This window comes from Otolemur garnettii, unplaced genomic scaffold, assembly GCF_000181295.1.
Source record: "Otolemur garnettii isolate 467f Iridium unplaced genomic scaffold, OtoGar3 scaffold00120, whole genome shotgun sequence".
Taxonomy (NCBI): domain Eukaryota; kingdom Metazoa; phylum Chordata; class Mammalia; order Primates; family Galagidae; genus Otolemur; species Otolemur garnettii.
This window is the reverse complement of record NW_003852515.1, coordinates 4,721,044-4,735,349: the sequence shown is the minus strand read 5'-3', so window position 1 is coordinate 4,735,349 and position 14,306 is coordinate 4,721,044. Positions and strand designations below refer to the sequence as shown.

Here is a 14,306-nt window from a genome sequence, read left to right as displayed (position 1 = left end):
GAGACAGTGAGACTCTGTCTCAAGAGAAAATAAATAAATAAATAAATAAATGAAAAGTTCCTCTTTGGCAGCAGCTTCCACTCCCTACACCCCAACTGACTTAGAGGTCCAGAGGAAGAAAGCAAGCTGTGCTCTCTCCTTTCCCTTGGCCGGATACTGATATGGAAGCCCTCAGAGGGGAGTCTTCTAATAACAACCCCAACCAAAGTGATCTGTTTTCTGAGGTCACAGTCCTCAAGGCAGCCTGTGAAGAAACATTTTCCCAGGACCATAGAGGTTTCTCTTCTACTTCCACCACTGAGCATCACGCAGAACCCCAGCTTGCATTCGGAAAGCCTGGGTTAATTCACACAGCCCCTTACTAACTGCACGGTCCTGCATAAGTCTCTCTCTCTCTCCTCAGTCTCAGTTTCTTCATCTCAGGGTGGGGTGACGAGCTGAAACGCCCTGTCAATGTAAGTTGCCACAGTGGTAGCCGGATAAAACACGGGACATTTGAATTTCAGATAAACAACAAGTAACTATTTGATGTAAGTGTGTTCTATATTTTCACATACTATCTAGGACACAATTATATTAAATTCTTTTCTGTGGTTTACATGAAATTGAATTTTAACTGGATAGCCTGTGTGTTATTTGCTAACCCTGGCAGCGCTGCCTGGGTGGGTTGCCCTGGTATAATGTCTCCTTGCGTTCTATTTTCCTCTGTCTTGCTCATGTCTCTTTCTCCTCTGGCTGTCTTCTTTGTCTTGCAGACAGTCCTCCTTCCACCTGCCTTCTTTAATGTGGGCGTTCCCCAGGGATGCATCTGCAATCAATCCTCTGTGTTATTTTTTTCATTACACTCCCTGCTTGTCCACATGTGTCCTAAGACTAAAACCACCACTTTTGTATTCACAAATTCCAAATGTCTCTCTCCATTTCTAATCTCTCTGCTCATCTGTAGAGTCACATCTCCTTCTACCTATAGGACAGCCGCAAACTGTCTGAACATTGAGGCTTAAAATGCAACCCATCCAAAATATGGCCTCATGTTGTACCCCCAATAGGCCAACATCAGTCCCACCCTGTTTCTGCATTTGAGATCCCCACCCACTCATTTCCCCAAACAAGAAGTCGCATGGTCTCAAGTGTGTTTTCTCTCTTTTCATGCCCTTATCCTCCAACACACACACACACACACACACACACACACACACACGCTTCTCATTCCCTCTCTCTCTCCTAATTAATCCCACCCATTACTCTTCAAATGCTCCCACATATTTCCCTTTTCTTGTCCTGCTCTGACCCCAATTCAAGTAGCCATCATCCATTTCCTGAACTAATACAATCTCCCCTTACTTGTTTCCCTATCTTTGTTCATTCCATTGCTCAATAAATATTCATTTGTAAGCCAACTCTGTTGGCTCTAGCCTCTCTCTGTCCTCACCAATAGAACTCCCTACTGTTTCCATTTATATTTCTCAAGTTCAAATCCAACTCTGTTACTCTGCTTGCTTAAAAATCTCAGAACAACAGGATAAAGTCCAAACCAGTTAGCATGGCCCTCCATGACTGGGTGTGCACTTCCTAATCATACCCAGATCTGGGCATCACAGCCTTCCTCTTCTCCCCCCCACTCCCTGTTCCCACCTCCTCTCAGCATTCCCTGGCACATCAGGTGCTCCTCTGCCCCCCTGCTCAATTGAATAGCTTGTTTTCTTGTTTTCTCCCAAGGGAGTTGTCTGAGTCATTACTGGTCTGGTCAAAGGAGCAGATCCTCTCTTTACAATGAAATTCTCACTCCATTGCCTTCAGCTAGAAAGAGCAGAAATGGTCCCTTATCATTCCAGAGCATATACCACAGTTAACCCTGCTCTTGATCACCATGTAAAGATCCTCATGACAACCCTTAACCTTGAGCTATCAATGGGTTCATCCAACCCTTGCAGAGAGACAGACTCTAAGACTCCCTTGAATGGAACTATCTCTGAAGGAGCTTGAGAATCTCCCCTAGAGGGCTGGGTGCCCACACGCTGACTTGCTCATCTGCCATTTACTCAAGAAGCACAGTGAACTCCTATGATGATCTGGGCACTGGGTAGGGCTGGGGAGAGTGGGCTGGGAGATATTCAGACAGCCCCTGCCCTCCTGGGTTTCAACTTAATTTGCTCCGTGCTATTTTTCTACCAGCTTAGGTGTAGTAAGCAGTCACACCAGGAAGTGTCCCTAGCCATCCCCCCTCCTGACTCAGATCGCTTCATTCACTTATTCATTCAGCAAGTATACATTGAGCATCTACTAGGTGCCAGGGGGTTTCTGATATCGCAATGCACAAGATAGACAAAATTTCAGGTCCTCTTGGGCACCTATTTCATGGGTGGGGAATAGGAAAACAAATGAGCAAAGCCACATAAAGTCGGAAGGTGCTTATAAAGTAAGGAACAAGAGAGATCGTGTTTTAAATAAGGTCCTTGGCTTCCTGGAAAAGAGAACTGACATTTGAAGAAAAACATGAGAGAGGTAAGGGAACCATCACCACCATCTCATTTGTGCAGTTTTTGCTGCAAATATCTTAGAGCTATGATTCCAGGAGCAAAAACGGTGTGTTCTCTCTCCTCACAGATGAAGAGGCATAATGAAAGGAGAAGATAAGCCTGCAGCAACAGAAATTATTCCATGTTGAACTCTCCCTGCTAGACACCCGAAAACCAGCTCGGGGGCTCCCTTGGCCCCTCTCGGTGGCTGTCAGGCTAATTCCGCCACCCGCTCCCACCCTGCCCCGCCCTACGGGGCATTTGCGCGGGTGAGAAAAGTTCAGGGCCGGCTGAAGCCAGCGCTGGGAGGCGCTTTGAACAGGACAGCAGCGGGGCCGCGCGGGAGAACCAGGGCAGCCGTCCCCGGAAACCAGGCGGCGAGCAGAGGCCCCGGGGCTGGGCCGCGAGGTCATGGAGGCCAGGCTGGCGGGGCGCGAGCGACCCTGCCCCCCGGCCCGCGGCACCTGCCGGAGCCGCCCCCCTGGCCTTCTCGGAGGGCAGGGAGCTTTCTCCCCTGACATGGCCGAGCTTGTGGGTGCGCCTGGCGGCCTGGGACCGCCGAGCAGGGAGCCCCCTTTCCGGCCGCAGCCCGCCAGGCTTCGAAATGCCGGATTAAGCGCGCGTTCGTTCCAGGCCGCCCGAAAACACTGTCACGGATGCTATTTTGCTTGGGCCCGGGCTCTCCCGCGCCGAGTTGCACAACAAACCGTTTAAACATTTCAGCACAAAACCCGTTCCATTGTGGGGTCGCACATTAAAAAGTGTTATTCGCTTTGAAGTTTTTGTCTAATGGCTCTAAACTGAAAGAAAATGTTTTCCTATTACTTAATTCAATCATAGCGAAGAGACTTGGTAAAAAGCCCACGGATTTTGCCCCAAAGTGTGACAGAGTTCTCTTTGTGTTTGCTTATCCTACGCTGTCACACACTTTAATTCGCCTCTCTTTATCTGGCATTCAAAACTTTCTTCAATGACATTCAATAAGGTCCAAAGGCTGGAGGGAGAGAAGGAAAAAAACTGGTTATTCCTCCCCCTCGCCCCCACCCCATATTCTTTCCCAGTAGCTTTGGCCTTGCTAGCATTCAGGGGCTCTTAACCCCTTCCTCCCAGGGCGCGCGGGGCGGCTCCGGGCAGGGCTAGGTGCTGGCCCCTCGCGGGCTCCGGCTCCGGGGCGCAGCGCCCGCCCCTTCCAGCCCGCGGGCCCCACCGCACCCGCGCCTTCCTACCCCGCCTCTGCCCAGCGGGGAGCCCTTCTCTGGGCTCCGGTCCCGCTTTCCGCTCGTTGTCAGCGTCCCAGCCCAGCCCAAATTTCCCAGAGAGCAATTAGAACGGGAATTAGTCTGCACTGATGCGTCCCGGCTGCTTTACAGCCACCACCCTAGACCGAGAGCCTTAGAGCCCAGACTTGTGGAGTAGGGGGCAACCGTGCCCTCCACCCCATGCCAGGCAATCAAGGGAAACATCGAACCCTTACTCCTGCTAGATGGCATGTCCTCCATTGCAAGCATGTTTTATTTTCTTTCAAAACAGATTATCATTGCTTTTTAATCAGTTGTAATTTGTTGCTGTTGTTATTGCAAAGGTGCGATCAGTGATGACAGCTCCTGCAAGCACATCGGGTTTTCGTAGCCTTATTCCTGGGCATTGCTTCCCCTACCCACAAGCTTCCCTCTCCAGATCTCACAATTCCATTCAGGGCTTGGATCCGGTGACTGTAGCGATTTGGTTCCAATAAAATCGAAAGTAAACGTCTCCAGTGAAAAGTCCTGGGCTGTAAATGTTTATGCTAATTTCCCATTGTATGGAAAAAGCTCCTGAGCTGAAACAGCTTTAAGGCGAGGACGATTTTAAAAGCCGAGGCTGTGTACACAACGCCTGGCGTTTGAAGTTGTTTAACCATTGTGTGACCAGAAAGAAGAGAGTGACGCGACAGAAGGAAAAAGTCTGGTCCCGGATAGAGTCGGAGCGGGGTCAGGGTTGGCAAAAGCAACTAAGCTGGGAATATAACTGCCCTTTGCGCTGCCCAGAACAGCCTGAAGGCGATTTTTCCGAGCGCACTACGGGAGTGTATCCGAGTGGAGAGAGCGCCTGTAAGATCCGCAGGACAGAAACACCTACACTCGCCACGTTTAAATATGGTGCAAGATCTCGCTCGAGCTGCATCGTCTGGGCTTTCATTCCCTGTCTGTGACTCCGAGCGACTGTTTTCTCTATTTCACACGCACAACCCTGTCATTTGAAGGAAAGGGTTGGTTGGCCAGCATTTACGGAACAAAGACTGGGTGTTGCAGACAGCACCAAAGTTAAGACTGCTTGAGAAACTTAGAGAAAACAGCAACTGCGATGGGGCTAATGTTGGATGAGGAACAGTGACGACTTCTCCTCCCTCCCCACCGATGCCTTCCTCACGCGGGAACCCGGGGCCCTGCCGGCTTCTAACATAGGGAAAGACCGGATTCCACAGGTGGAAATCGGAGGCCAGCTGCAGGGGCGCTCTCAGGGTGCACAGAGATGAGCTAACAGAATTGAGTGGAGACAACATGCTTTGGGGGGATAGGGGGGAAATAATAGGAAGAAGGGGACCGGGACCAAGTGGGCAAAGGAGATGGGGGTGTTCGCCCATGGGGATCTGTAGAGGCGCGGCAGCTGGGGGTGCAAAATCAATAAGATAAGCGGACCGATCGCCATGGCAAAACCAAAGGGGAGTAAGGAATAAAGAGAAAGAAAAGAATATTAAATCGCGGGAGAATGAGAAAATAAACCCGCAAAAGGGAGAGGAGGGGGCGAGGGCGCCTGTTACGGCGTGGGTGGGGTTGACAAGAATAGAGTACATTATGCAGTTCATTTAGTTAACAAGTGAAATAATGAGGAAGCGTGCAGAGTGAATGCCAAGAGAAAAGGCACAAAAACCCTATTGAGAGGCCCCGGCCGCTCCTGGCGTAGCCCATCACATGGCAATAGTCCTATTTAAGCGGCGCCGCCGGCGCCTTTCAGCACCACTAGCGCTGGCCAGCACCCCGCGCTCTTTGGGCGGCGCCCGCAGCAGCATCCGCGGTGATTTCAGCCTCTGCCCAGCCGCGCCTCCAGTTTCCTCCGCGCAGCCAGCCGCCGAAGGCCAAGGCCGGAAAAAGCTCGTGGAGAGCCCGGAGGTTCGGCGAGCGCAGGGGCGGGCTGGCTGCCGGGCGGCCGCGCGCTGGGGCCATGCCGAGGTCCTTCCTGGTGGACTCGCTGGTGCTGCGCGAGGCGGGCGAGAAGAAGGCGCCCGAGGGCAGCCCGCCGCCGCTCTTCCCCTATGCGGTGCCCCCACCACACGCGCTACACGGTCTCTCTCCCGGCGCCTGCCACGCGCGCAAGGCCGGGCTGCTGTGCGTGTGCCCGCTCTGCGTCACCGCCTCGCAGCTGCACGGGCCCCCAGGGCCGCCAGCTCTGCCTCTGCTCAAGGCGTCCTTCCCGCCCTTCGGCTCTCAGTACTGCCACGCGCCCCTGGGCCGCCAACACTCTGCGGTGTCTCCCGGGGTAGCTCACGGCCCGGCTGCCGCCGCCGCGCTCTATCAGACCTCTTACCCGCTGCCTGACCCCAGACAGTTCCACTGCATCTCCGTGGGTAAGCGGGGCCGCCGCGCATAGGGACAGGGCAGAAGTGATCCGAGGCAGTTTGGCAGGCTGGTAGGGATAGGGGAAGAGGGACCCGGGGCGTTCTGGGGCTGAGATGGTCATGTTTGGACCTGGATGGGTGGGGCACAGAGTGGTGGGCAAATAAAGGGCCTGGACACGGCGGCCAAGAGTGATGGCAAAGGTCCAGGTCCCTGAGGAGGAGTTTAAAGGTAAGTGAGAGCCAGAGTTCAGGATGCTAGATGAAGGGGTTCTAGGGCTGCGTGACTCCGGGAGAACCAGAATCTTGCAGCTTGGCAAGCAGGCACTGGAGGTAGTGCTGCTGAGGGTAGTGTTCAGGGCCAAGGGGTGGGGAGACCAAAGTCCTGGGATTCTAGCGGACGCCTAGCAGGGGGTTTGGCCCACAGCTGAGATCTGACTGCTTCCCTCTCTGCTTCGCCACCCCCTCTAGACAGCAGCGCGAACCAACTGCCCAGCAGCAAGAGGATGCGCACAGCGTTCACCAGCACCCAGCTGCTAGAGCTGGAGCGGGAGTTCGCCTCCAATATGTACTTGTCCCGCCTACGCCGCATCGAGATCGCTACCTACCTGAATCTATCCGAGAAGCAGGTGAAGATCTGGTTTCAGAACCGTCGGGTGAAGCACAAGAAGGAGGGCAAGGGTGGCAACCACCGCAGTAGCGGGGGTGCGGGTGCAGGCGCGGGCGCGCCGCACGGCTGCAAGTGCGCATCGCTCTCCTCAGCCAAATGCTCCGAAGATGACGACGAATTGCCCATGTCTCCGTCCTCCTCGGGAAAGGACGACCGAGATCTCACGGTCACTCCCTAGGTGTGTGTCTCCCTAAGGTCGCCCACCCCAAGACCTCCCTGCGCCTCAAAAACTGGTCCTGGGACGCAGCGCTGGTTCCCAGGCATCCACTGCCAAACGACTCCGAGCACGGATCTGGCTCAGCTTTACGGAGGCCCCGGGCCCTGGGTAGGACTAAGAGGTTGGCAGAGACCTGCCAGTGGTATCCCTGCCCTAGGACTCGCGCGCATCCAAAGCGAACTCCAAATTGCGACCCTGTAAGAATTGTCCTGGACAGTGGGGCCCCACAGGCACGCCGGCCTGGCGCAGCGCCTTGCTGGCCGCTGGCGCCTTCTCGCCCGCCCTCTCCGGGCTGGCTCAGGCTTCCTTGCTTCTTCTAGTCTTGTCTGCCTACAGGTCGAGATCGGCCTTTCACCCTCTCGATGCCCATTCACTTGTCTCTTTTTAAAATGTCTTTCTCTCCCTCCCCTCCTCTTTCCCCAGGTCATTTATCCACTCCTCCTCACACACCTTTGTGAACTTTCTTTTCCCTTTCCCTCAGGAAGTCTTCTCCTTCTGACCGTCCAATTTGTCCCCTGAGCAGGCCTTGCTGTTCTCAGTCCCCAGAGTCCCATAGGAGAACTGCCCGGGGTGTATCTGTTGAAGAAACCGATTCGCTCCGTTTCTGACAAGCTCTGCGTTCCCACAAACATGGGCCCGGTCCTGCGCTTCTGGCCACCCTTCTCTACACTCACTCTGGCACTGCCCCAGCCTAGCTGTGTAATTGTACCGTCTCTGTAATACCAGATGATATTTATTTATTTATTTATGTACAAAATTTTAAATAAACTTTTTTTTTCTTAGTAATGCCTGTGGTTTGGGGCTCAGTAGGCTTCTTCTCTGGATTAGACCGGCTCTGACCTGGATTGCGCCTCCCGGCTGGGTTGGGTTGTAGATGGTATTTCGGGGTCAGAGCCTCAGCCAGTCCCTCCCCGCTCCTGCAGCCTGGCAGAGATCCGGCCTTCCATACCAGCCCAGTGTGCTCCTAAGTTCGGCTCCAGCATAGCCCACAGGCAGCCCTGGAGGACAGAGAGTGTGGGGTGGGGCTGGTCTCCCCAGCTGCGCCTAGGGCCTCAACCCCCCTGCAGCAGGTCCACCCTCAACCTTAGCTGTTTCACACCCGGGTTAATCTCCCAGCCGTGGCTGTTTCTCTGTCTCTGCTCCCCTGCCAGCCCTGAGGGTGGGAACCACTCCCCTTGGAGCTCATGAAATCCATCTTTCACTGCGTTCAGGTTGACAAAGATTCATTAGGAAAAAATTCCAAGTTTTTGGGATGATGCAACCTCCTTTCCTAGAGGGACCCTCGAATAGCATTGAAACAAATTGTTAGGGGCCTCTCTGGTTACAAACCACTCCAGGCAATGATGCTGAGGATACTGAAGCTATGCCCCCCACCCAGGGAGTCCGAGTGTGGGGCTGACTCCGTGCAGGTCAGGGGCCTGACTCTGGGGCCTTCAGGTCTCACCAATTCTCATTACATCCTACATCCCCCTAAGACTTGGAATCCACGTCCCACATCTTCAGGACACATGCGAGGCTTTTTAGCTCTGTAATAGACAGGAGAGAAGGGGGATGCATCGGCTCTGTTAAGGCTGGGAGCGCACAGCCACAGGAGGGGGCATATTTCTAGGATCTGGGGATCAGACACAGGAAACAGCAGATCCACTTTCCCCTAAAAACTCAAATTTTACTTCCTGAATACCTGGGCCAGTGTCATTTCCTATCAGAAATTCACCCTCTACCCAACACACCCTGGGAAGCGCCAAACTCTCCGTATCTGGGCAAAGAAAACAAACACGTCTCTTTTAGCAAGAAAGATGCTCCAGTTGCTCCACATTTGTGGGACTCGTTTCTAGAACTGGTCTTTTCGTTTAAATCAAGTTGAGTGTGAGTTCTCTAGTTCTCCCTGAACAGGGATGGGTGCGATCTGGCTCCCCACGGAAAAGCCCTTTCCGGTTCTTCCTGGAGCCAGGGCTCCTGATTGTGCTAGAGCCCCAAGAGAGTCTCCCTCAGTTGGAACCCCAGTCTCTCCGGGACCAGTTTGTCATCCCAGGTGGCGTCATTGTATTAATCTAAACAAAGCCAAGGTGCTTCAGGGCACACCGTGAATAGAATCTCAGCTAGTGTTTCATCCTCAGTGATGATTCTGATATTTTCTGGGTTTTGCACGCTGCTCGGTGAGCGTACTGGCACTGCGCATCCTCTAAGTCCAGCAAAACCCACCAATCTGCCTTTGGTTGGGGTTTGGGGGGATGGCAACACGACCTATGGGACAGGTTAGTGGTAGGTTGGAAGGGGTTGCTCACGGCCAGCTTCTCCATGGATTACAGAAGGAGGTGGAATTGAGCACCTGGGATGGGTTCTCACCAGCGCTTGGTGACAATCCCCTCAGCCAGAAATGCAGTTCTCTGGACTGCCAGGGAACTGAGTTGGGGGTAGAGGATGGAAACTGGTCTAAGAGGTATGTGAACAGGCTTTATCCTTCAGTTTTTTCATCCTGCCTGGGGTGGGGGGGTCCTTCTATTTCCAGCTGCTAGCAGAATCTGCAGATCTGCAGCTGAGCGCTAGGTCTTTGAGGGTTCAGGAAGGTGCATTTCCTCCTGTCAACTTCCCCACGCTGCTCCCAGAAGACCAGGGTTTTTTCTTTCTGGTGGTTGCCCTAGCAGTGGAAGAAAAACTGCAGCCTCCTTGTGGCGATCCCAGTGTTACCAAGGCAGTGGCGGAAGCACAGTGTTAGAGAGCAAGGTGGTGGCTGCGGCGCACTAGAGCTCTCCGTATCCCGCAGCCGCCGCAAGGAGGGACAGCGACCAGGATTTGAAGCTCAGCTCTCTTCCAGCCTTTGTCCCGAATGCAGAAATAGTCTGGGCATTGGGTAGCGCAGGCCAGGAAGCCTCCGCCAAGAGTCAAAGCCTCTCCGTAGCTGCCCAGGCTGGGGACTAGCGCAGGATGCTATGGCAGCCTCGTGGTCTGGGGAGACACAGTCCTGCCTTTAAGCCACTCTGTTCTGAGCTAGAATTTGGGGCTTGCATGACAAATTGTAAAACTGGAAGCAAACTGGGTTTCCTGGAAATTACCATTGAATGTGACTAATCCAAATACTGATGCCTGAGTTTATTTCAGGAACAGTATCTCTCTTTTCTCTGCGCAGTTTAGAATCCAAGGGGGTTGCAATCCATTTCCATCATTTACTTAGAAGCTGGTAATCTTGAGCAAACGGTTTGTCTTTCCTAAACTTTAGTTTCTTCACTGTAAATGGGGATTATGCTAATAGTTCCTCCTCAGAGTTGTTGTGCAATATTAATGGGGGGGATTCACATAAAACGCTAAGCACAATGTTTGCCTCCTGCAGTAAACATGAACTAATACTGCATTTGCCACTGCTGTAATTGTTCCTTGCAGTGCTTATAGCCAAGCCTGGGGCAACGTTTGGTGCTGAATTGTTTACTGGATGCTGAGGTGACCACTCAAACACAACCTTGGATCCAGAATCCACCACTGAAGGAGAACGTGTTCAAGTGCAAATATTTCCTGGACTCCCTGGAGGTAGCAGATCAGAGAGTAAGGAATGCATCTCTCTGCAGAGCACCACCCACGTGCTAGAACCACAGAGGGACCTTTCCACCTTCATTTGGAAGAGCTCCTCAACTTCGGCACCACTGACATTTTGGGCCGAATACTTCTCTGTTGTGGGGAGCTGTCCTGTGCATTCCATGATGTTGGGAGCATCTGGTCACCCACCAGATGCCAGTAGCACCCTCTCCCAGGTGTGACAGCCAAAATGTCTCTAGACATTACCCAAGTCCCCAGAGTGGGAAATTACTTCAGGTTAAAAACAACTGATTTAGATCAGTGTCATTTCTGCTGAAGTCTGCAGTGGTCAGAATTGGGTGGCCCAGCTGTGAACACACCTCCCCACCTTCAGCACTGGACAGGTACACCTTCTATAACCCACGGAATATCTGAAACTTCTGCAGCCAGGGTACCAGACTATGCACTGCAGTGTGGTGTGAGACAAGGGAGGAGAAAGAGACAGTGGGGAGGGTAGCGAGGGGAGGTGAGACGAAAGCCTTTCCTGCCCCGGGAGCTTGCAGCTAATGTGTATCTGCTCCGTGGTCATGTAGGCTGAAAGGATGAAGCAGAGGCTTGCTGGCTAAGCGGAGTTTACAGGGCAAGGATATTGCAAGAATATTTTATCCATGTGTCTCATGTCCCTGTAGACAATTGGGCTCCCTCTTCAGTCACATCCATAGGCACCCACGAGATCATTCTTTGGATAGAAAAATTTCAGGAACCCAAGGTGGCATCCCTCCAAATCTCTCTCTCTCTCTCTCTCTCTCACACACACACACACACACATTCACCACCTCCACACGGTTCTTTCTGAAGCACACACCTTATTGGTTTTGTTAATATCTGAAAGTCTGAGGCTTGACAGCAGTTCCTTTTGATTAAAGTCTCTTGTGTTTGATTCAAATACAAGTACACATGGAAATAGTAACCTCTGAGCACTAATGGTCATTCACTTTTTCCAAGAGAAGATTCTGGAAAGGCAAAGGTGTAGAAGGGCCTGAATACAAAGTAGGTAGTGGAGGAGGTGCAGGGCCAAGAAAAAGGGGTGTGTGTGTGTATGGGAGGGTGTTCTAGATGTCTCACTGATACTAATCAGTGTTGCCTGAGGCATCTATCCCCACCCCTGAATTTGGGGGGAGGCCAGTGATTGTGTTTACTAGATACCTTCAGAATTCAACTTCACTCACAAAGTAAGGAATAAAACAATTCAAGGAACCCAGCCTTTCCCTAGCCTTGCATGTGTTTAACAACAGGGGAATTTGGCTCGGCGCCTGTGGCTCAAGGGGCTAAGGCGCCAGCCACATACACCTAAGGTGGCGGGTTCGAATCCCCAGCCTGGGCCCGCCAAACAACAATGATGGCTGCAACCAAAAAATAGCTGGGCGTTGTGGCGGGTGCCTGTGGTCCCAGCTACTTGGGAGGCGGAGGCAGGAGACTCGCTTGAGCCCAGGAATTGGAGGTTGCTGTGAGCTGAGATGCCACGGTACTCTACCCAGGGGGACAGCTTGAGGCTCCTGTCTCAAAAAAAAAAAAAAAAAAAAAACAACAGGGGAATTCCCAATGTGGACTGGAGCTGGTGGGTGTGCATGTTTGCATGTTGGAGAGGCTGAAACAAGAGGAAAAATTGGGGAGGGGGTGTTATTTTTTGTTTGTTTGTTTTAGAGACAGAGTCTCACTTTATTGCCCCTGGTAGAGTGCTGTGGCGTCACAGCTCACAGCAACCTCCAACTCCTGGGTTTAGGCAATTCTCTTGCCTCAGCCTCCCAAGTAGCTGGGACTATAGGCACCCACCACAACGCCTGGCTATTTTTTTGTTGCAGTTAGGCCAGGGCTGGGTTTGAACCCACCACTCTCAATACATGGGGCTGGCGCCCTACTCACTGAGCCACAGGTGCTGCCCCAAGAGGGAAAATTTTAAAAACATTGGTGAGTCTAAGAAGAGAACTAGAAAATCCTAAAGATGAATACCCTGAATCCAAGCCTTGGTGCCAAGAGGCTCCTTTGAAACCATCAAGGAAATCTGAGGCCTTGAACCTGACATCTCCCACCAGGCTCCTATCTTCGTATCTTGGTGACATTTCTCTGTCTCCAGGGAGGAGGTGTCTCCCTTGGCACACTGGTAGGCTTTGGAGCTGGCCTGCCTTTGGGGCAGCAGTGGGCAGGTAGATATGGCATTCAAGAGTTTTGCCTGGCATCACCATGGTCCAGGAGCATTCAGAGTAGGCTTCAGGCTATCGGACCCCCGGAGGCTGGGTCAGCCCGGGGGCCACAGCTATTGGCTCACTGTTCATAGACAGGTGCCAGAAAGAAGCAGATGCCTGTTTCCTGGATTCCATATCGATCTGAATTTCTGGAGTGGCACTGTTATGGGCTAAATTTTGCATCTGCAATTCATATACTAAACTCATATGTTTAATCTGAGTACCTCAGAATGTAACTGTAGTCAGAGATAGGGCCTTCAAAGAAGGAATTAAGGGAACATGAGGTCATATGGGAATCCTAATTCAAATGACTTCCTAAAAAGAAGAGATTAGGACATAGATAAACATGGAAAAAGCCATGGGAAGACACAGGGAGAAGATGGCCCTCTGCGAGCCAAGGAGAAAGGCCTCAGAATAAACCCAATCTGGCCAGCCTGTGACTCATGCCTATAATCCTAGCACTCTGGGAGGCCAAGGTGGAGTGTGAGACCACCGTAAGCAAGAGAAAGACCCCCATCTCTACTAAAAATAGAAAAAAAAAAAACTAGCCAAGCATTGTGGTAGGCACCTATAGTCCCAACTACTCAGGAGGCTGAGGCAAAAGGACTGCTCAAGCCCAAGAGTTTGAGGTTGCTATGAGCTATGACAGCATGGCACTCTACCCAGGGCCACTCTACCCAGGACAGAGTAAGACTGTCTCAAAAAGAAAAAAAGAGAGAACCTAATCTGCTAACACCTGGATCTTAGACTTCCAGCCTCAACAACTGTGAGTCCTAAACATCTGACATCGAAGCCTCCAGTCAGTGGCATTTTGTTATGGCAGCCTGAGCAGGGTGACAGAAGTTCTGATTTGGGTGAGAGCCCTCTGCATCTTGTTCTGCTACTCTAAGAATAAGGAAGATTGTAGAGGAATGAGCATGGGGCTAATAGTGAAGAACTTGGCCTCTAGCCCCAATTATGGCACTAACTCGTTCTGTAACTTCCGAAAAACCATATAATCTTTCTGGATTTCAGTTTCCCCTTCTCCAAAGTCAGGGGATATACCAGACATTCAGGGTTTTTTCTGTTTTTGTTTTTGTCTGACCAGCATCCATTCCCTCTCCTGGTTATATAGCATCTAGATTTTCTTTGTGTCAAATGTAAATTAAGGTTCCCTTCTGAGAGAGAATAACCACTGAGATAGACGCTTGCACACTGGGGAAGTTCTCCACGGTCATCTAACTTTCCTCTACAAAATCCAACGAAGACCAGATGTTTCCCGCCCATGTGCCTGGCAGCTCTGGCATGGATGCAGGACCTGGGACTGACAGGACATTTCCCTGAGAAATCTGAATCGAGAGGAGAGGAGAAACAGAGATGCATATCAATTAGTGAGAATTTCCTATGGCTGGGAAGTTCAGAGTCTCCATGTAATGGCGAATGACATGTGACAAAGATAGAGGGATTGTGTAGGTTGGGAACCCCAGAGGCGGCCTCTAGCTGGACCATCCACATATGAGGCCTTGGCTGTATTCTCTCTCCCTTCCTGCCTGGTTTCCAGGCCATTTCCAGCTTTGGG

The 14,306-nt window shown here is 51.8% G+C and overlaps 1 protein-coding gene across 1 annotated transcript; it reads left to right on the top strand.

Moving 5' to 3' along the window:
* The first annotated feature begins 5,683 nt into the window (after positions 1-5,683).
* On the top strand, positions 5,684-6,960 carry GSX1 (GS homeobox 1). Its single transcript, XM_003797619.2, has 2 exons — positions 5,684-6,123; positions 6,583-6,960. The coding sequence occupies exons 1-2, from the start codon at positions 5,721-5,723 to the stop codon at positions 6,957-6,959; spliced, it is 780 nt and encodes a 259-aa protein (XP_003797667.2). The 5' UTR covers positions 5,684-5,720; the 3' UTR covers position 6,960.
* Positions 6,961-14,306: the final 7,346 nt, after the last annotated feature.